Source organism: Typopeltis vanoorti, chromosome 24 (assembly GCF_054136105.1).
Source record: "Typopeltis vanoorti isolate ZY-2024b chromosome 24, IOZ_Tvanoo_1.0, whole genome shotgun sequence".
Classification (NCBI taxonomy): Eukaryota; Metazoa; Arthropoda; class Arachnida; order Uropygi; family Thelyphonidae; genus Typopeltis; species Typopeltis vanoorti.
Genome location: NC_143572.1, coordinates 40,641,570 through 40,665,238, shown reverse-complemented (window position 1 = coordinate 40,665,238; position 23,669 = coordinate 40,641,570). Strand labels below are relative to the sequence as shown.

The 23,669-nt window shown below is 36.4% G+C and overlaps 1 protein-coding gene across 1 annotated transcript in view; it reads left to right on the top strand.

The window, feature by feature from the left end:
* Positions 1 to 23,421, top strand: part of LOC150093122 (uncharacterized) — a 74,098-nt gene extending 50,677 nt beyond the window's left edge. The window contains exons 4-5 of the mRNA XM_090414104.1: positions 20,533 to 20,574; positions 23,213 to 23,421. Of these exons, the coding sequence (XP_090270230.1) occupies positions 20,533 to 20,574; positions 23,213 to 23,373 (203 nt within the window). The 3' untranslated portion in view covers positions 23,374 to 23,421. The remainder of the gene's footprint in view (positions 1 to 20,532; positions 20,575 to 23,212) is intronic.
* The last annotated feature ends 248 nt before the right edge of the window (positions 23,422 to 23,669 follow it).

Sequence of the window (23,669 nt, the reverse complement as noted above, 5' to 3'; positions counted from 1 at the left end):
ATGCAAGCTTCCCAAATTTAGGCAGTCTCATGCATCCAAATTTGTTGAGGTTTAGGAAGTTTTTTAGAGCTGAGGTTGATTTCAAGAATAATCTTTCATACTTATATTTGCTGCAGTGTAGTAAAGTGGCTTTCTTTCAGCATATTCTATGGTGAGTATCTAGTGCATGGTCAGCAAGTCCTGAGTGACTGTATTGTGAAACCGGATGTAGTCTTTGTGTTCGGATTTCCTGATATTAGCTGTCCTGCCTGTTTGGCCGTAGTAGGACAGTTTACAAATGTAGGGGACCTGGTCTACTCTAAGTAGGTCTAGGGGAAGTGGCTGGTCTTTGGTGGAGCAGATAAAGGATGCCATGGTTTGTAACAGACAGTCAGGTCATACTTTCTTAGGATTTTAGTTAGTGTTACATCCTGAACTTTTAAAAGGAAACAATTCATTCAGGATTTAACAAGTCAAAAAAATCAGCTGAGAGATAAAAACTTATATTCAAGCAGAAGGAATAAAGTATTAACTGTAAATAGAAATAGAATTACTTCCTTTTCTAGACTGTAATACCATGTAAGGAACTTTGTGTATAAATTAATATTATATGAATGCATGATGTATACAGTGAATGGGTAAATTAGATGCATACAATAGTCCAAAGGTCATGTGCGGGCCTGAGGCATTGGCAGTCTTGGAAAGCTACGTACATTCATTTCCTGGAAGACGCTGCTCGAGATCTGCGATGTGCCGAAATCCCTGCGGACGAAAGAGTAGAGGGCGGGAAAGGATCGCTGAAAGTAAGAGGGCACTATCGCTATTGGTTACAGGGCTCTGCATAGGGTGGGAAGTGAAGGGAGAATAAAAATGGTTTGCACCCCTTTCTCAAGGCTTTTTTTCTCCTATTTTGCTGGATGGTGGTTCGACTTCTCCCGTGGACCAGAAGTTCCTGATGGTGTTTCTTGGCGATAGTACGATATCGGACGGTGCGCCTTTCCCTTCGATGTCTGAATTTCTGGCCGGTGCTAAAGTGTGAGATGTCGGCATATGCTGTCTTTGCTCCTTCGCTGAAAGTTCCGATGGAATAATATCGCGGACATATCCTATGAACCGGCAGTAAAAACTAGGATGTCCTGAAGCAGATCAAGAAGAGACGCGGGAACAACGCCAGGTGCAGAGCATAGCATAATCTTCTGATGACCATAGTGACCCACCATGTGGATGCAGGCTTATGGAAGTATCAAGAAGTAATCCAAACAAAGGATAGTTCAGACGGACCTGGAGATCCTGCCCCAAGAAATGGTAAAGTACAGATTTTGTTGTATAATTACCCAGTCAGTAAAGGGGAAGATCATTGTAGTGTAATAATCGAGTATGGACAGTATTTAAGAACTTTAAGTTATTTAGCAGTAACTAATGTCCATAAGATAAATTGTCTGGAATGATTATAGACGATTGTGACTAGTATAATGTGCGAGACTAACATAGTAGGTAGAATGTTGATTAGAAGTGTATAATGTGTATATTGTGTGTTTAATCAGTTTGATACATGTTGAAAGTTTAGTCCCAGTCCTGAAGATACTTTCAGGTGCAAACTTTGTTTGCTCACACTTGGATAAAGGATTAAACTAAATTTATTATAGTCTAACTAAGTGAAAAATAAACTTTCAACATCTTTCTCTAAATCCAGAGTAATTTATTAAAAAGCTGATGCACCATTTGGCAACTCCTATAGGTAGAGATGACCTTGCTAATGCTTCTGCCTGGTATCTCCACTTGGGCCTTGCTCCCACTGAAGATACCTCAATAAAGATCGAAACTAGTCTGGGTAGTGGCCTTTTCCTTAATGCATAACATTAGACATATCTGCAAGAAGATGTGTTTTGCATTATGGGAGATACTGAGATAAGAGTGATGTTCGCTTGGTCCACCTCTGCAACGAGTTTCCCGGTGTTGTACCACCTTACCCCAGTCCTGAAGATACTTTCAGGCGCAAACTTTGTTTGCTCACACTTGGATAAGGATTAAACGAAATTTATTACAGTTTGATTTAGCATGTCATTGAACTAATTGAATGTGGGATTAGTCTAAGTGTATATGTCTTTAGATTCCAATAAATATGTTTTTTCTTCTATACCTGAGTTTTGCCTATGATATGAATCAAAACTACCACTCATTAATCTGAACCATAGCGGGGGGATTGAAAGAAAAGTATAATATGTTGTCATAAAGGTTATGACTGCAAACCAGAATTTACTTAGCCACAGTAAAGCGTTTAGTTTATTAGTTTAAGCACTAGATTTACTCACCTATGTGCACCAAACTCCAGAAAAGTATCCCTGAATAAGACTCCCCCTCTATTCTAAGATATTGGCTGGCGCAGCATTAAAAAACAAATTTGTCAATATCTGAAGAGTAGATGGCCCCAGAAAGAAATTAAAGGATTTGTTTCTTTTATCAAGGAATAACCTTTAACAGTCAGGGTAAGCACGTGAGTAAAAAATTGGAATCGGCTAGAGATATAGAATTTGCTTTCTTTATAGAATGAATACGTAAGAAGTGATACAGATATTAGAATCAGAGAAATTTTGTAAGAGTCTTGTAGTTATTGTAGAGACGTAAATTCATAAAGAAAGTAACAACATAACATTAGCTTTTCGGATGTACCCTGGATATAAGGAATGGTGATAGATTTAGTGTAATCTCTATTATGAAGGAGGGGGGTTGTGGTTAACTGGTTTTAATATTTATTGGGGGTTGTAGCCATTGGCTAAGAAGGTGTTAAGGATATGGTTAAGTTCAGTAGTTAGGACATTGTTAATTTTGCCCAGTTATATAGAGTTTTTATAATCCCATACTGTTGTGAGGAAGAAGGGGGGGGGTGATTGCTGGTGAATATATGGGTCGGTTTTCTGTAAACAGACAAAGCCAAGGATCCATCAGGCTGGCATGTAATCATGGTGTCTAGGAAAGGGAGACTGTTGTTGTTTTTCCTTTTCCAAGGTGAACTGGATTCTGGGGTGTTAATTGTTTGTGTTAAGAAGTTGTGCAGTGTATCCAAGCCATGTGGCCAAATAGCGAACACATCATCCACATAGCGTGGGGTTTTGTGGGGCTGAGTTTAAAGCTTTTTCTGTAAAGGTCTCCATAAAGAAGTTGGCCAGGGGCAGAGAGAGTGGAGAATCCATGACTGTCCCTTCTATCTGTTTGTAGAATTTTCCTTGCCAAACAAAATAGTCTGAGTTCATTGTGAACTGAAATAGGGCTGAGATATCAGGAGGGAAATTGGCTTGGATGAAATCTAAGGTATCTTTGAGGGGGACATTGGTGAATAAGGAGGAGACATCAAAACCGACTGTTATGTGAGTGTTGGAGTGAGAGGCTTTCTATACCGACTTTAAAGTGGGCTGAGTTTTTTTATGTGTGAAGGTGTGTTGCCAGTATAATGTGCGAGCACTTTGGCTAAATGTTTTGCTAATTTGTATATAGGGGAAATCGGTGCCATCCACAATGGGATGTAATGGCATATTCTGCTTATGAATTTTTGTAGTCTGTATATTCGGGGGTGGGGGGGGGTGTCTAGAGTTGAAAGGTTTAGTCTGCTAGTCTCTTCCACAGGCCAAGAAGTAATCTTCTTAAAGAGCCTATGGAGTGTTCTGATTTGGGAGTCAGTGGGATCATATTCTATGGGGAGGTGGTAGACCGATCTAACAGTAAAGAGGTAAGCTTCAGGAGTAAGCAGATATTATGTGGAGTCTTCAACTGTGGGAAACATAGACTGGAAGAAGGAATAGATACAGGCAGTAGGAAGTTGCAGTGCAGACTTTGATTACAGACAAAACTCTCTGATGCAATCAGAAGGGTTTGTCTGTAATGAAGGTAGCCATTATGCTCTCCAATTGAAAGAGCCATTGCACTATATTAACCCTGGGAGGTAGCTAAAACTAGTAGAATTTTTAGTTAAGATGGACAAACTTGGTAGTCTGCTTGAAGCAATGCTATAATATAAGAAACTTGCAAGGGAAGGGTGTTTGAAGGTAGTAGTGTCACTCTGCAAACCTAGAGGAAGACTATCAATTGGGAATGAAATGAATGAGTAACATCATGAAGTGGGAGTTGCAAAAAAAAAAAAAAAAAAAAAAAAAAAGCGTGGTGATGGAGGGAATTCAAAGAGAAGGGTGATCTTGCTGATTTCCCTCTCTTTAAATCAGAGTGTGAGAGGAAATTAACCAAATGAACTAAAGGAAATCCCAAAGATTTCTTTTGTTAAGTGACAAGTAAAAAGAAGAATGAGTATAGTAGGATAATTTTGAATGTAATATTTGTAAAAAAGAGGAAAACAGAAGCAGTTGAATTATTGAGTGATAATTTGACAAGGGTGTATCATCCAGGTATTGTAATAGCAGATATGACAGGAATAGATGAACTAGAGATAGTGAGAATATTAAAGACTTGATATAAATACAGATATGAGTGTTATATCCTCTATTTCTATATTTTGTCCCTTTTAGCCTTTAAGGTTAGTCTACACTTAACTCGTTGTTCTCGTAAACTTTTCCCTTTTTTAAACAAACAAAATCTTTGGCCGCTCTTAAGTTTAATCATGTGTAGGATACTTAATGGTTAGGGCTTTGTCCTAGAATGAGATGCGACCATTAAACATATCTTCTGAGACAGTCCACCTGATAAGCATTGACAAATTTATTTTTTAACTGCGCCAGCCAATACTGAGGATAGATGAGACTCTTATCCAGGATGGCTCTCTCAGAGTGATACAAAGTAACTAAACTACAGTAAATTTCTAACTTCTGTTCACTATATTCTTGCATACAGTCATGGTCCGCTTTGTTAAATTATACACGTGGGTTCTTCCCGCTAAGCTCAATAATAATTTTATGAGTGGCTGTTTGAATTCATATACTAAACCAGATCAGGCAGGTACTAAGAAACATATTTATTAATTAAAGAAATGATACATGAAAGTCTTATTTCTAGGTAATCTGAATCAAATTTTAGTAAGATCTCTGGTTCATTACTACTAATGAAATACATGAACAAATTTGCTTGGACCACCTCTATATGTAACCTAACATTATCTCATCGCAAATTATCACACATTCTACACTCACGTGGTCACCAGTTATATCACTTAATAACAATTAATTCATACAAATTAAATAGAGCCCTTCTAGGCAGACAGTTCTCAAACAAAGATGGGTCTATGCCAAGTTGGAGGCAGTTCCTAAAGTTCCATATAAGTCCACTACACAAAATGTTCTTTGGAAAACACACAATTCCTTAGCCGTGAATATATAATACAAGAGTTTACATTACCGTCTTTGAAATGATACTCTTTCCTTTCTTCTGCCTTATCTGGGCATCAAGGCTTCTTCTCAGTCTGCTGCTCGTCTGGTCACCTTCGACAACTGTATGGCCAGATTCTCAGCGGGAAGGGCGATATGGCTCAGGAGCTTAGCCAGAACGGACGGTATCTACTTGGTTTTTCCGCCGCATGATATAGCATAGCTATCCTAGTCCAAGGAAATAGCTTGCCCTATTCCATACACTGTGGCAGATGACTCATACCTTCCACGACCAGCCTAGAACTTCTCCGTGGGTGCAGACTGGACCAACGTCCAAGAGGTCAGGAAACAGGAACCAAAAAAAGCCTCGAGTGGTGTTTGCTTGACCTTTTTGTTTTCATGCTCTTTCCGGCGTTTCTTGTATATCGTGATGCCTTCCAATGTGGTCACGTGGGTTTTCGTCACGCTGTCCAGCTCCTTCCACTACATCGCACGTGCTTTTTGCGTGTTTTCTTAGAAAGCGCTCTAGTTTCTCTTTCTCGTAATCCCCCCCCCCCCGGCACACGTAACACTGGACGGTCAAAAGGTGACCCTTGGACTCTGGCTTACAGATTTTGCTATCTTATGACATAAAATGGGGTTCTTAAATTAATTCAATACATTAAATAATTTCTCTGTCAGACCCTTATACATAACGGGTTAGGTCTTACAATTCTCTTTTATTTGTTATATAATTTCTTACTCCTATCTTAGTGTTATATACATATATATACATTTCCAGTTTATAGCCAACACACCACATTCTCTGCCTATTTTCAAAGAGAGTTGTTCCTGAATAAAAAAAAATGGTAATTCTTTTTCTTGGTTTATTCAGGACCCAACAGGAGGGATCCTGTGATGATTCCTTGAACTTCATGGGATGTCTGTGTAATAATAATTACATGCAAATAATGGCTATCATCTAGATGTCAGTATGTGCAAGATTAAAACAATTTCACCTTTAGGAAACATAGTAAAGAAAGAACATGTATGATTTTAAAATATTTAAAAAATACACACACCAACCAGGAAAGCTGGTTGATTGAGTGATAGTTTTGGAGAAGGTGTGCTGCTTTTCTTTGTTTAGGGATTAAGATTACATCTGCTACTTTTCATCATGCAGAGAAGTAGTGATATCTTAATATTGCATTAATAATTGCAAGAATGTGCAATACGGCTTCATGTGACAGGCATGAGATGATTTTGTTAGAAATTCCATCTGGGCCTGCTGCTTTCCTATTCTTAAGTTGGTGATGATTTCATATACCTCAGCAAGTAATGTCACTTGAATGGGAGTTGTGTGCTCTGTGCATTTTGACATACAACATACCCAAGTGTGTACTTTACTGAATAAGTCTAGATCTGCATGAGTGTAGTTTGGAACTACACTGCTTCTTTAGGCTGTCGGCAAAGGCTTCAACTTTGTCTACATCACAGTAAACCAGACTACATTCACCATGGATTGGTCGGAGGAGTTCACAGTCTGTGCATAGAGCTTTGGTCACTTTCCAAAACATGTGTTCCTCTGTGTTTAAGGACTGAAGTTTTGTTTCCCCACTGTTGATTTTGATGGTTTAAGCAAATATTGAACTTCCTTTGTAGCCATGTTGAGTACTTGTCAGTGTTCTGGGGCCAGCATCCTGTGGTATTGGCACCTGGCTCTGTTCTTTTCATGCATTGGTTTTTAATCTCATCCAGAAGGCACTTGGAGTGTGTGCATGGTACATCCATGGTGGTAGCTGTTAATGCAGTTATCTGCTTTTCTAAGCTCGGAATTTAGTTATTGATTTTATTCCTTTTGAGCTTGATGGCTGGAACTGGGCAAACATTCGTGTAGAGCTATATCTTTTAGTTTTGTCCAGTTGACAGTTGGGACCCAATCTGGGATATTTTCATTTTTTAAGCCCAGTTGTAGTAAACCTTTGTTGTGGTTAGAGCTGAGGTCATCCGTCGCACTTATTTGATATTGATGCACAATATTTTATACTATCACTATGTCAAGGACATCAGGAAGTTCTGCCACATTGTAGTACATAAGTTCTGGATGTCCTATGATCACTGTGTTCCTGGTAGCAGCAAAGTCATTGAGGGCTGTATCATTTGAATTTGTAGTTCTGCTGTTGCTGGCTGTGCATTTAGCATTCAGGTCTCCTGCAACTAGCACTGCTTTGTTTGTGTCTAGAATTTCAGTCTAGTCTGCTTCCAGTAACTGTTTGTTTGGATAGTAATATACAGAATATGTTTTCAAGGGACCTGGATTTGCTGTTTGGTTCTTCACTCCAGTGATTTCTATTTTGGTAGTGGCAGGATTTACAGTTTCATTTGTTCTATATTGAGCTTGACAAATATAGCTGTGCTTCCCCCCCCCCCCAAGCATTGGGTCTGTCATTGCAAAATAGAACATAGTTCCTGAGTTTTGGGTTGTTGGCTGGCTGAAGGTGCATTTCTTTTACAACGATTACCTCAGTACTATACCATGTCATAAAGTCCTATAGTTTATGCATTTTGTTTCCTAGACCATTGGCATTCAAGAACACAATCTGTAGGGTTTTGGCATTCTGCACTTGTTAACCATAGACAAGAGTAGTAAGAATTGTTTGTAGAGTCGTGGCTGAGGTTTGCTTTACTGAACTCGATTAACATTTTGCCTAGAGTATCTGCCACAACTGCATCTTTGCTAGATTTGATTGAGTTGGGGTTCAGTTTTTCCTGCAGGTTTTGAAGCCACCACCTCTGCATAAGAGTAGTTTGGGTACTTTATTGTGCCATGGAGTGTGTGTGTGTAGGGGGGGGGGGGTAATCAGTATTTATTGTAGGTGCCTGTGCGGTTATTGATGGAGCACTTAGGTTTTCTTTTGTTGATTTTTGGTCGGCCAAGTATTGCTTGCATCCTATATAGTTGGTGGCATTTAGCTGGCTCTGTTTTTGATTTTTGCCAGGAAGCTGATGCATTTAATGCATCAGAAATCAGCCTTGCAGCAGTATTGTGAGTGGCCAAATTTTTGACATCAACTTGACAATTGTAGTATTGTCGAGTTGATGCCTTCGATCGTAATGGTTCTGGTTTTATAGCCAGGTCACAAACTGTTTTTATGTTGTACATTTCTCAGTACTCTTGCTGATTTCCACTATGATAAGATGCGTTGGCCATTTATCTGCTCAGAACGTACGTCTAACTTTAATAGGATTTGTTGTTTTATTTTTGACGGTATATATCAGAACACAAAATTATAAGTAAATAATAATTTATTGACATTGCTGATATTTCGCTGGTGTTATAACCAGCGACATATCAGCTGGTTATCAGAGCATAAAAACAGTTTGTCACAATACGCGAGACTACAACACATGGTGTAATCAATGGACTAGTTTAACAAAATTGTAGCAGCAACACAAAGATTAAAGTCCTAATTAGGTGCCCTCTATCTGAGAAAAAAAAAATTACAGTTATTACACAAAGACTAAAGTCCTAAAAAACAGAGAGAAAAAGAGAAACAGCCGGTACTAGTTATGTCTTAAGATGACTGTCTCCCAGATCTTAGACAAATTTATACAGCCATATTTGTTGAGATTTGGAGTATGTTTCAAAACTTCTGTTGCTTCTAAGAACAATCTTTCCAACTTGTAAGAGTTTATGTGCAGTACTTTTGTTTTCTTCCAGTTGCTTCTGTGTGCAGGGGTACCCAAAGCATGGTCTGCTAGGCCCGACTTGCCATAGTGCTGGATGTATCTTTTATGTTCACTGATGTGGATGTTCACAGTTCTTCCTGTTTGACCGTAGTAAGCTTGATCACACGAGCAGGGTACTTCGTAGACTCCTGGATGTGATAAAGGAGGGATTCTGTCCTTGGGTGACCGGATGAGAGTTGCTAATTTGACACACGGTCTGAATCCTATGCGTAGTTCATGTTTATTAAGAATTCTAGATATCTTTTCTGATGTGCCTTTAATGTATGGGATGGTGACTGTTTTGTTGTAGTTCACTGTGGTGGATAGTGGGAGGGGTTTGTTAGGAGCATTTAGTATTTTGTTTATCTTATAGGGATTATAGCAATTGGCCAAGAAGGTGTGGCATAAGTGAGCCAGTTCAGCAGTAAGAGCATTGTCATTGGAACAGATTGCTCTTGCTCTGTGGGTTAGCGTTTTTAAACATAAGCCTTTCTAGACATTTAATAGGGTTTATTCCATAGTTTTGGAGGTCTCTTGTGACTTCTTTAATAGAGATGGGTTTTGTTATACTGCACAGTACCAACTTGAAGTGTTTTTTTTTTTTTTTACTTTAAAACGAATGTGTAGATTGGATGTGTTTTATCATCTAAAAGTTCAGTGAGTGCACAGTAGTTGACTACCATTTCTGGCTGTATTCAGATCCCTCATTCTTGTTTCTAGCTTTCGTAAAATTTATATTACAGTTTTTGAGAGCCATGATCACTTCAATCCATTGTTTCTTGGCTTGTAGGATAAATAACAGGAGGAACTTATTTTATTTATTCTTTTCTGCTTCCATGGGGTTTGCCATTTTGTTTGATATTTATTCCTTACGTCACTTTTTCCTTCTGACTTCGCACCTGTCTTGTATCTCAGTTGATTCCTGGGTTAAATATGAGCCAGATTGTGAGTACAGAGTCTAGGATATGTGGTCTGTTGTCGATGATCAGAGGTTGTTGGCCTCTCAAGCTCAACATTTTGTCCATTGGACCATTTTCTTTGCAAGAAGTCAAAAACTTCTGAATTGTTCAATGCTTGCATGAAATCTAGGCTTTCCCAGTGGGGATTGCCCATTTAAAGTTTGTAAAGCAATCCTAAATTCTAAGTTAAGAGATTTAAAAAAATAATAATAATAAAAAATAGAAGAGAGAAATAGCATAAATCTCTAATCTGTTTTGTTAAAGTTAATTACTGTGGTTATCATGTTTGTGCCACAGGTACCCAAAGTCACTAAAGATCTTTGATGTGGGGGCTGAAGTTGCCTTCTGAGTAAGGCATGGAGCTCTTGTCCCATTCAATACTGTTGTGAGTGTGGGAGAAATGGAATGCCAGGCCTGAACTATCTTTGTTGTTATTGATGTCTCCAATATGTTTCTTTTGCCTTATTTCCAAGCTTCTAGATGTTTGCCCTATGTAAGCAAGGCCACAAGAACTTGGAATATTGTAAACTCCAGGATATTTGTTAAAAGGCCTGCAGTTTTTAGGTGAACGTCGCAGAGCTCCTCTACTCACAATGGGTTTGAAGGACACTCTTATGATGTGAGATTTTGAGAGAAAGTTTGCCAATATAAGGGATGAAAACTGAGGCTCTGTAGTGAATGTTGTAGATCTGGCTATGATTAGGAATTTTAAATAGTACTTTTTTATCAGGTAGGGTAACTTTTAATTCAAAAATTTTTGCATACACAGCATTAATTTTTTTTTTTTATTTGTCTGTTTTTGAAGGTTAAAAAAGTTTTGTTATATGTAGTGTTGATCATATTATCTAAACAAGGCCATTTTTCTGCAGGTTTGTATTATCATCATCATCAACATCAAATTCCTGACATATACCCTCCAGGGCTGTGCAGGATATGATAGTACTACATGAAAAACTTATATCACCACTAAATTCCTATCTACAATTTTCCTCCAATCTGTTATTCTGTCAAGACTCCGACATTATCAGATCTTATATTTCTGTCTTCTAAGGCACTTTTTACTGTATCAATCCACCTATATCTTGGCGTTCCTCTAGGTCAGAGGTCAGCTCTTTGGGTACGTACATGTGGCTCTGAAGTGAAATTGAAAATAAAACTATCATAGTTTCATTTATAAAATTTTTAAAGGATTTTATTCGCACAATGGTAATTTCATTTGTTTTATAGGTCTCGTAAAACTTCGTGGCACTAAGATGCGCGATGTCAGGGAGGGGAAGCGAGCATGGAGGGGGTATACAGAAGGAGTGGAGAGGATGGTTGAGCACATGGTAGGCAGGGCAGCCAAACAAAGTGGCTAATTAGGATTAGGTTTTAGGGTGCCTCGACATCTGAGGTCATTTGCAGAGCAACAAAGTGACTAATAAGTGAGCGCACGGCGCCTTTTACTGGGCAAGGCAACGTTGGCAATGGCGAAATGCGAAAGCAGAGTCCATGTCGCTTTGCTGTTTCTGCAACGTAGTATTCTCTTTTGGCTGGGTGCATCTAGAAACTGCATTAAGGTGATAAAGGCAACCTGGCAATTATTATTATTATTACCATGGCGTGCTTTATTTCATGTGCAACTGTTACAATAAAACGTGTTACTGGTGAGATTTATTTTTATTATATTTTCTAATTATTGTCATTTATTATTTTGAATAATCACTTAGTTCTTTTTATTTTCTTTTTATATAATGTATTTATATAACGTGTTAAATAAAATATATTATTTAGGGTGCTTTTCAACATGGCTATGAAGAAAAAACTAAGAAAAACAACAGATGAGCATCGTGATTTTAAAACTGAATGGACTAAATCTTTCGCATTTATCTCGAACTCAGATGGCCTTCCAACCTGTCTTATTTGCCAAGAAAAACTGGCGCACAAGAAAAAGTCGAATTTGGAGAGACACTTCACGATAAAACATGCCACATTTGCCAGTATATATCCTGTCGGTGACACGAGAAAGAGATCAGTTGAAGAACTTCAGAAAATTGTTGAAAAATCAAGTTCTGTATTTAATTATTGGAGCGAGTCTGCCAATGATGTTAATATTGCAAGCTTCGTAGTGAGTCAGGAGATCACTGAGAGAGGAAAACCATTCACAGATAGTGAATACATAAAATGTTGTTTTATTAATGCATCTGAAGAACTTTTTCGGGATTTCAAAAACAAAGCAGAGATTTTAAATAAAATTAAAAACATACCGTTATCTGCCAAAACAGTAGCAGATAGGACAGTTAGAATGTCCTCAAATGTGACCAACCAACAAGACGAAGACGTTAAATTAGCTTCAGCTTTATCAATTGTGGTAGGTGAGTCTTGCGACATCAAGGACACAGCCCAAGTTTCCCATTTTATGCAGTATGTATTATCGGAAGGTCCGAGAGAAGAACTTCTGTGATTATTGCCACTCAAGGGCCAAACATGTGGAGAGGACATAGCAAATGCCATCCTTGAGTGCATGGAAAAAAATCATATCCCACTCAATAAAACTGTGTTAATTGCAACCGGTGGTGCAAAAAGTATGATGAGAGCAAAAAAGGGTTTTGTTTCAATTTTAAAAGGAAAAATTAATCATGAAGTGATTACTTTCCATTGTATACTCCACTAGGAAGCACTTTGTGCACAAACATTTACAGAAGAAATTGGTAATTAAAATTACCAACACCATTATAGCAAGGGGACTTAACCATTGACAATTTAAAGAGTTGCTAAGTGAAATGGAGAGCGAGTCAGATCTTCTCCAGTACAACAGAGTTCGATGGCTTTCCAGAGGCAACATGTTAAAGCGTTTTGTATCTTGCATAAATGAAATCAAACTATTCCTCAACAACAAGGATGTTCAATATCCAGAATTAACAGAAGATCAGTAGTTGCAAAAAATTGCACTTTATGGTGGACGTTACATCACAACTGAATCAGCTCAATCGTAAATTACAAGGCAAGGAAAATGCTGCTTTTTCAATGCTAGAGGAAAAGAAATTGATTCTGTTCGCTGAAGGTTTAGAGAGGGGAACTTTAGTTCATTTCCCAAACTTGTCTCAATATCGCCTAGAAAACAATGCCCTCATTAACAGAGATTATTTCAAGACAGCAGTTTTAAACATGAGAGAATCTTTTCTTCAAAGGTTTCAGGAATTCAGAAATAATAAAACGACTCTTAACTTTTATTACAAATCCTCTTAATGCCAATGCGAAGGAATTAAATTTTTCTCCGTTTGATATTGACACGGCTAATTTTGAAATACAATTGCTGGACTTGACAAGTAAAGACTTATGGAGCTCCAAATTTGTACGTCTTGGTACTGAAATAGAAGAATTGGAAAAAGAAAAATGTAGTCTGATTTCACAGCGCAAGCAGACTGCTATAAAAGAACTACAGAAGGGAGACTCAATGATTTTCAATACTTCAATACTTGGAATAGTCTTCCGGACTCATATCATGAGTCAAAAAAATTTGCATTTGGTGTTCTCAGTATCTATCTTCGGGTCTACATATTTATGTGAGCAATCGTTTTCTAACATGAATTTCATTAAATGTAAATTGAGGAGCCAAATTACTGATGCCAACTTGGAAGAATCGTGCCTTAAATTAAAAACAATTAGTTACAAACCGAATATACAGAAACTTTCTAAGGAAATGCAGGCTCATTGCTCACTGATTAAAACCAATGAGAGCAATTTTTTGTGTGATTTTTTTTCATTTAATAAAGATATAATTTATATTATAACTTGTTGTATATTGCTATAAATTTACTATAATATTACTTTAAACTTTCCGTATTTGTAAAAATATATTTATGGCTCTCAGATAATTTTTGAATTGTTGTGAGGGACAGGTTTGGATCTTCTTCTCAAAAGTTCGAGGACCCCTGCTCTAGGTCTTTTTCCTGCCAACCTGGCAGAGACACTTGTTTTGCTAATCTTTCCTCTTCCTGTTTAAGTGACCATACCATCTGAGATTAGCTCTGCTAACACATTCCTGGATGCTAACAATGTCAAGTTCTTTTCTAATATCCTTGTTTTTAATACGATATTGCCATTGATGCCATCTGTTCATGCCCCTGATCTTTCTCAGGCCTCTCATATCTGTGGTCTCTAGTCCTTGGTCATGTGTTTTATTTCTGAACTAGCTCTCAGATCCATAAGTTAAAATTGGCTTGAACACTGTGTTGTATACAGCTAATTTAGTGTTTTTACTAATTTCTCTCTTATTCCATATAAATTTATTCAGTTGACTTCCTACCATAACAACTTTGTAGATTCTGTTGTCTATTTCTATATTTAATTGACCACCTTTCACTAAAAATCGTGCCTAAATAGCTGAAATATTTTACTTGTTCTATGGGTTCTCCATTCAGAATGCAATTGATATTTTCAATGCTTCTGCCTATTTTCATTGTCTTTGTCTTGTTATTGCTGACCTTCATACCATATCTATTACAACAGTTATTCAATTTAGTCATGGAATCTTGCAGACTTGTACCGAATTTATTTAGAAGTATAATATCACTAAAAACACATGTACTAACCACAGTAATGACTATTACTGTGGTTAGTATGCGTATTTCATCCCAAGTTGGGACATCATCAGTACAGTAGTTCAAACAATACTAGGAATAACATACAGTTAGGGCGCATGATTACAATGGAATCTCAATATGCGTGCAGTAATGTGTTATTGAAGTAAATTCAATATAACTGAAAAAAAAAAAAAAATATATATATATATATATATAAAAAGGTTATTTTACACAATTTTGTATGACAATTTCCCATACTTTAGGAATAGTAAGAACGTTGTTGTGGTTTAAATTTGGTCTGTGTAGTAGGGCTTCAGCACTTCCTTTATATAAACGTTCATGTTTATATAAAGATCTGTGTAAAAGTTTCGACTTCTCCCAATGTATCCTATGGTTTGGATTTTCAAATCCATGTTGGGAGAGGCCAGATTTCAGCAGTTTGAAAAAACGAATGTGGTCGTGATGTTCCGAGATACATTTCTGAACCTGTCTGACCAAAGTAAGACAATTTTCAGGAGCATGGAATCTCATAAATGCCAGGTAACATCAGAGGTGAGAGTTTGTCCTTAGGTGAAGGTAACAAGTTATAGATTTGGTTGATAGGTTTGTAAGTAATGGCAAAATTGTATTTCTTCATAATTTTTGAAAGACGTTCGGAGATGCCTTTGACATAAGGTATGGGAATCCTATGGACTTCTTATATTTAATTTACTTCTATAACACATTATTGCATGCATATTGAGATTTCATTGTAATCATGTGCCCTAACTGTATGCTATTCCTAGTATTGTTTGAACTACTGTCCCAAGATACTTGGGATGAAATATTTACGAATTAAATAGTCATTATTGGCAGAATGATTTTAAAGAATGCCAGTGGTAGGGAGGTAACCGAATCAGTTGATATAGTAGAATTACTGAGTGAGCACTTTGCAAGAGTATATCATCCTGCTGGTGACATTGCAGAAATGGAAGAACCAACAGCTTATACGGGAATTGTGGTGAATGAAGTGGAGGTGAATAGTCTATTACGAAACCTCAATGTCAAATCATCTGTGGGCTTGGATGGTATACCAGCTCGTGTCGTACGAGAAGCAGCTAAAGAATTGTCAGTGCCTTTGACCATTTTGTTGAGTCTCGGGTCTGGGTTAGTCCCAAGGGGGTGTAAAGAGGGGAAAATAGTTCCACTGCATAAAGGAGGTTCCAAGACTGCTGTTGAAAATTACCGGCCAATCAGCATATCAGGAATTGTTGTCAAGGTCTTGGAGAAAATAGTCGAGAAAAAAATACAGGATTGGATAGATGAAAATGGGATACTGTATGGGGGACAACATGATTTTGTGAAGGGTAGTCATGCCTCAGTAACTTGCTCACGTTTTATAACACAGTGACCACTGAACTGGATAAGGGTAATGGGTTTACAGTGATTCTACTGGACCTTGCTAAGGTCCAGTAAGGTCTACTGGACCTTGCTAATACATGTGTTTCTTTTAATTATAAAAGCTCAATGTCAATACATCTGTGGGATTGGATGGTATACCAGCTCATGTCATACATGAAGCAGCTAAAGAATGGTTAGTGTCCTTGACCATTTTGTTTAATTTGAGTCTTCTCGGGTCTGAGTTAGTCCCAAGGGGGGTGGAAGAAGGGGAAAATAGTTCCACTGCATAAAGGACGTTCCGAGACTGCTGTTGTAAATTACTGACTGATCAGCATATCAGGAATCGTTGTAATAGGTCTTGGAGAAAATAGTCAAGTGGAAAATACAGGATTGGATAGATGAAAATGGGATACTGTATGGGGGACAGCATGGTTTTGTGAAGGGTAGATCATGCCTCAGTAACTTGCTCATGTTTTATAACACAGTGACGGCTGAACTGGATAAGGGTAATGGGTTTACAGTGATTCTACTGGACCTTGCTAAGGCCTTGGACAGGATACCACATGGAATTCTAATCAGTAAACTGCAGCATATGGGGATGGATATAGGGTTGGTGAGATGGATAGGAGGGTGGTTGATGGAGAGATATCAGTGAGTGGTTTATTCAGGAGTAGAGTCCAAAAGACGGCCTGTGGCTAGTGGTGTGCCGCAGGGTTCTGTTCTTGGACCACTACTTTTCAATTTGTTCATTAACAATATAGGAAAGGATCTGAGAGGAAGTGTTCGTTTGTTTGCTGATGATGCAAAGTGTAGAACAATAGTGAGTGCACAGGATGTCAAAATTTTGCATAATGATTTGGATAGTTTGGAAGACTGGGCTAAGGAAAATGGATGTCAATTTAATGTGACAAAGTGTAAGGTTATGCATTTTGGGGTGAAAAGATTAGCAGCAGTACATCACATTGGTGGAACCGTACTCCAGGAGATTGATGAGGCTAGGGATTTGGGAGTGTTGGTGGATAGGGAAATGAAGTTAAGGGGCACATTGCAAAAGTTGCTAAATCAGCTCATCAAATCACTTGGTTGCTGAAAAATACTTTAACAAGCAGAGACAAACAGGTTATTGTTCCTCTGTATTAGACTATTGTGCTGAGATATGGGTGCCAGGGTTTCTTCTCGATGGTGAGGATCCAGAGACGAGTGACCAAGATAACAGCAGGACTATGGTATGAACCTTACGACAACTGGTTGATAGGCGAAAAAGGGGTGATATGATTGAGACATTCAAATTACTAAAGGGTTTCTATAAGATTAATTCAGAAGATATTTTTGAGAATAGGACTGGTAGTGGGAGGACTAGGGGGCCATCCATGGAAGCTTGGTAAGAGTATGGTTAGCAAGGGTGTTAGAGCTAGTTTTTTTACTTGGAGAGTGGTAAATGAATGGAATAAGCTGCCAGAGTCTGTTGTGGATGCCATGACTGTAAATGAGTTCAAGGTGAAGTATGATAGATAGGTAGATAGATAGATGCCCGTAATAATGATAATTACTGTGGTTAGTACATGTGTTCTTAGTAATGAATTATCACAGGTTTCGTTATATAAGAAGTATAATATCATCCACATAGAGTAAAGAACTGAGATTAACATATCCAATTCTGATATCAGGTTTAATACTACTTTCTTTCATAATGTGAACCATATAGATAATGAATAACAGCGAGAATAATATACATCCTTGTCTGACACCAGATTTAACATTAAACCATCTTCCTGTATTTCCTTCGATTCCAACTGCTGACTTACAACTCAAATAAAGACTAAGTATTGCTTGATATAATATCCCATTGACACCATACAACTGTAGTGTTTTGAATAGCTTTTCTCTTGGCACCTTGTCATATGCCTTTTCCAGATCTACAAAACTTAAATACAAATCTTTTTTGGTAAGATTTATGCAAGTGTACTTGTATAAAGCTTACCAAAAACACTCAGTAAGGAAATACCTTCGTAATCCTCACTTAATTTTATTTCACTTTATATATATATAAATGGGTACTATGAGAGCTATAGTCCCTCTGTCCACGCTTTCTGAACTATGCAGTGCAGCCACTGTAAGACTTTTATACCTCCATACTCGAGTATTTCGAATATCATCTACCCCAGCTACCTTTCCACATTTCAGGCTTTTGATGGCTTTTTCTCCTTCAAGTATGGATATACTTGAAGGAGAAATTGCATTGTTGAGTGTTTTTTTTGCCACTGTGCTGTCATCACTGCTTGTTTCATTTAGCAATTTTTCAAAGTAAATAATTACTCCATACATCAAGGATATCTTTTTCTCCAATTTTCATGTCACCTTTATCATCTCTAATTCCTTTTACAGCAATCTTTCCTCTATTTCTGAGCTTTTTCAACAACCTCCAGAATTCCTTGACTCCTTCTTGATATTTATTTTCTATGTTCTTACCAAAGTCTTCCCATGACTTTTGTTTAGCTTTCTTAGATTTGTCTCTGCATTCTCTAAGAGCATAAGCTGACTTATTTGCCAGGAACTTTCAATATGCTTTCTTCTTTTCCTTCACTGCCTCTTTAACTTCCTGTGTTTACCATGGAGTTCTGATTTTTCTATCCTTGCAGACAACCTCACCACATGCCTCTCTGGCTGAATCAATCAATGTTTTCTTCAGGATTTGCCGCTGGATCACCAAGTGTGCTTTCTGTTCTCAAACTCTTATTTTTTCTTGAATAATATTTGTGTATTTTAGTCTACTGTTCACATCTGAGAGCTGTTGAACTTTTATTCGCTTTAAAACTTTCTTACATGTTCTTCTTTTCAATATGAAATTCAATTTTATTCTGCTCAAGACTAAATGGTAATCACTTCCAATTTCAAATCCTCTGTACACTCTGGTGTTCTGGACCACTGAGAAAACATCACCATCAACAATAACACAGTCAGTGAGACTTTTTTTATTCCTTGCCTCTTCTCTCTCCATGTGCATTTGTGCATATTTTTATGTTGGAACATAGTTTTAGTAAGAACCAGTCCATGTCCTGAGCAGAAATTCAACAGGTATTTGCCATTATTATTATCTTTGCTCTTTTCTCCAAATTTTCTTCCAAAATATTTTTGTATGTCTAACAATCATTTCCTGCTCTGCTGTTTAGATCCCCTAACAAGGATCAACTTTTCCTTTTTCATTGTGTCAGTTGCTTTCTTTAATACCTTGAAAAATTCTGCTTGGTAGAACCTTCTGTGGGACCATTGGCAGAAATAAGTCTCATTGTCCAGTTCCCCATTTTGATATTTGTCCACATCATTCTACTTGATTTTTCCACCCATTCAAGAAGATTAGCCTCATCCAGGTAGATACCCTAACAGGGTCCACCACAAGAAGGTGAGAATTGGACATTAGGACAGAAGCCCTGGTCGATTCTCCCTATTCCTTTAAAAGCTCCGTGGAGTACTCCTCTCAGTTATACAGCTTTGACTCTTAAGCAGGTTTGTATTTAAATCTTAATTTCATTGGTTTTATGTCCTGTCATGCATTAGTTTTTAATTTTCCTTTCAAAATGTGGATATCACCATACCTTTAACCAGCAAATCTGGATTCTAAAAGTTGTTCCTTTGGGTGTTTTTCTTGTCATCTTAAAAAAACTTGTTTTTCTTTCCCATCTGTTTAAATATGATTATCGCCATATCATCTGAGGAGATTAGCTCTGCTGACATATTTCTGAATGCTAACATGAAGTTTTTTCATAATATATTTATTTTATATGATAATACTACCATCGGTGCCATCTGTTCACTTCCCTAAGCCTTCTCAAAACTCTCATTATCAATTAGTCTTTGATCAAGTGTTTTATTTCTAACCAATTCTTGGATCATAAGTTAAAATTGGTTTGAATTCTGTCTTGTGTATGTACAGCTAGTTAGTGCTTTGACTAATTTTTCTTATTCCATATAAATTAATTCATTTGACTTCCTACCATACCAGCTTTAATAATTCTGTTGTCTATTTCCATATTTAATTTTCCATCTTCACTAAACATTATGCCCAATCTCCATTGAGGATACTGTTGATGTTTTCAATGTTTCTAATTTCATTGGCTTTGTCATGCTGATTTTCATATCAAATTTTTTACAGCAGTTATTCAATTTAATCAGGGAATCCTGCAGACTTGTACTGAAACTAAATAACTAAGATGAGCATCTCCAATTTTAATATCAGGTTTAATACCACATTCCTTCATAACGTTATTTATATAGATGACGAATAACAGTGAAGATTAATGTGCATAATCTTACACCTGATTTAATATCGAACCATCTTCCTGTACCTTTGTCAATTCTAAATGTGAAGTTTCTGTTATTAAACTTATTTGCCATTCCTTATCGACTTTTCAGTAGATAACAAACATAGCAAGCAGTGACTGTTTTACAAGAATTTTAGTCATTACTAATTTCTTCTAAACAATTTTTTTTCCATCGTGTTAGAATTAAAGCAAGAAAACAAATTCTCATTTTGACAGAACCTGTTGACATATTTCATTAGAATATATTTATTGTATGAAGCATCTTTGAAATAGTGATTTGGAAAAATCTTTGTATTGCTTTTTTTTTTTCTGACAGAGATGTGTTGCCATCCAGCCATTTATTCAGAAAAAACAACAGGTATGTATTAAATTATGTAGTATGTTCTTATTAACAAACATTTAACAGATTTTTTTTATTTCATTAATTTAAATGTAAACAAACATTTTACCCAAATGCACATTGACATGGTAATATTTTTCAAGTTAAAAATAGTATTTATAGTATGTCCTTGTAATGTTGGTATACTCGCATACCATTAATTAAAGTTTCAAAACTATTATTTCAGAGTGCTATGCCAGAACACATTGGTAAATTTGAAATTATATAAATAGTAGATACATATATGCATTTAAGGTTACTTACCTGTGATTTCTTTTGCAGAGGTTTTCAGGTAGTATAGAAGAGAAGTAAAACATCAGCAAATTATCTTAAGAAAGAAGCCAGCAAAAAGTAGTGTGAATGTTAAGCTGAATGAGTGGAGTGGAGTGAATATGGGATGTAATAAATGTGGTCTAGTGTGAGATTGGATTGGTAAAAAAAGAGGAAGAAGAGATCAAACAAAAAAATGGCTGAATGACAAAGAGTTGTAGTCATGCTAGTGTGAAAGATACAAAAAAAAATTTTTTTTTGAGGATATCTTTAAAGGAAGAAAAATATTGGAAGTTAATTAACAAGAGTGAGAAATGAATTAGGATAGGTTACAAAGTAGGATAGTGCAGTTAAAAAGAGATGGCTGTTAAAAATGAAGAATGTACCCTCTGAAAGAGCTCAACATTGTCCTATTGACAATGCAAAGGACACTGTTGAATCCATTCAAGGGAAGCCACAAGCTAAGTTTCATGAATGTTATTGATTTCAGCGAGCTGGTATAATCTACACATATTGTTTGCTAGTATTTTCACAATGCTATGCTGCTCTAAGTGGTTGTATGAAAGATGAATGTTCTGAATGGAGAAGCATTGTGAATTCAGCATAAAAATGCACGTAGTATTTGTAGATTATGATAAACCCTGTGACAGTCTTAAGGAACAAACTGTGAATTACACTTTTTAACTGATTTGGAAGACAAATCTTTTGTTTTGTCTTCCAAATCAGTTACTTGCAGCAATAACTAACATGTATCAAAACAACCAAATTACTGTATGAATTGATGAAAAAGTTACAGAATAAAACTGATAAACAGAGGAGTCTGTCAAGGATACCCCACTATGACCACTCTTATTTAATATCTATATAGATGAAATAGTAAAGAAATGGAAGCAAAACATAAAACTGGGGTTTAAATTTGATAGTGGAACTTAATCTTTTTATTTGTAGGTGACCAAATAATCACAGCAAGAGGTTGAAGATGAACTCCAGATATCAATATACTCCTTAAACATAATTGCTGAAAAAAATCTGGAATGCAAATATGAACAAATAAAACAAAAATCATAGGCTTTTAAGGGATGATCTCTAGTTAGAAGTAAAATCATGATTGAAATTAACATTTTAGTGCAAATTAGCTGCTTCAAATATCTTAGATGTTCTATATCATATATAAAAGAAGCTGACATTGATATCAATATTTCATACTTCCTAAAGATAACAGGAATGCAAATATCTATAGGAATAATCAATATTATTTGCATACCTAATCAAGTTCAAAAGCATACAAGAATAAGAGTATCAAGTTTTACTAAAACCCTTCTGTATTGATGTGAATTATGGACCATAAAAAAAACTGCAAAGGAGAAAAAATAATTGAAACCAGAGAAATGAAATTCCTATGATGAATAGCAGGCTATACTCTCTGGGACAAAAAAAAAAAGTACACAAATACATTAACTAAAAATAGACTTGGTACTGAACAAAATGTATGAATAATGAAAGAATTGGATTGAACATACTGTGAAAGAATATAGTTCCAGACTACCACCCAGTTGGAGGACACAGGAGTCAGGGATGACCAATAAAAGATGGAATGAGACCAGAGCAGGTCACTGAGCCTAAATCATCTTAGAGGATGATGATGGATGTACCAACCATTGTGGAAGAAGACAAAAGGATAACCAGGTCTTCGGCAAGTGAGTGACTAGAGTGTGATGGATGCTGAGAGGCTTTTTTCACTTGCAAAATGGATTCTATGGTGTTAGCTGTTAAGGTGTACTAAATGTTTCTACCAGTGGCCATGCCACATATCCAAATGGAGAATACATCAATGTAACTGCCACATGATGGGTTTCAGCAGAACAGTGTTTAATGTAGTATTTTTCATTGTGCTTCATGAATAAATTGGCACAGAGGCATGGCATTGCCTTTAGTCTATTTATACATTTGTCTTGCCAGGTATTTTAAAGGCATGTCATCGAACTATTTGGTCAGTTTATATGTAGGGAAACCAATACTGTTGAATATTCTTAGTGTGATGTATTTTGGTCATTTCATTGACTTACTTAAATAACTTAATTATAATCCCTAGACATCTGTTTTCTTCCATTAAACTAAAACATGAAAACATGATAATCAGCATATAAATATCTGTATATTGTAAAATTCTTGACTTTCTTATGGTGAAGACTTGCAATCAAATTTGTGCTGCTTTTCATTTTGTGATTTTGCATGCTTTAGAATGAGTATTAACAGTTTAATTCTAATTATTTAATAAAACATACCACATTAGTGTTATTGATTTATATTATGTATCTTGAATTAATCTCTGTATTGTTTTTTATAGCTGTTACCAATGTTTTAGAAGAACAAAAGGGTTTAGAATTGCTAGTTGTTAGTACATCAGTCATACCACCTGTAAATCCAGTTGAAAATTCACAAGTACAAACAGTGGTGAAGCATCTTCATTTGAACAACTTCATGAATTCTGCTGATTGTCCCAAATAGACATATTTCATGGAATTTTTTTTGTTTACACAGTTTGAATATGCTATATTTAACTAAGCCAACCTAAAAAGAAATATCAAAAATGCAACTTCAACTTTTTTCCTTTGAATAATTTTGCTTCGTTTTATGGTATACATCTTGTATACTTTATTTCTCTTACAGATGTTTTTGAATTTATACATTAGACAAATTCATGCTTTAAAAAAAAAAATTAAGGATATGGATGTTTGTTTTCTTATAATTTTGAATATATATGTATATAATGTTTTTCATGGATTAGAGTTAATACATTGATA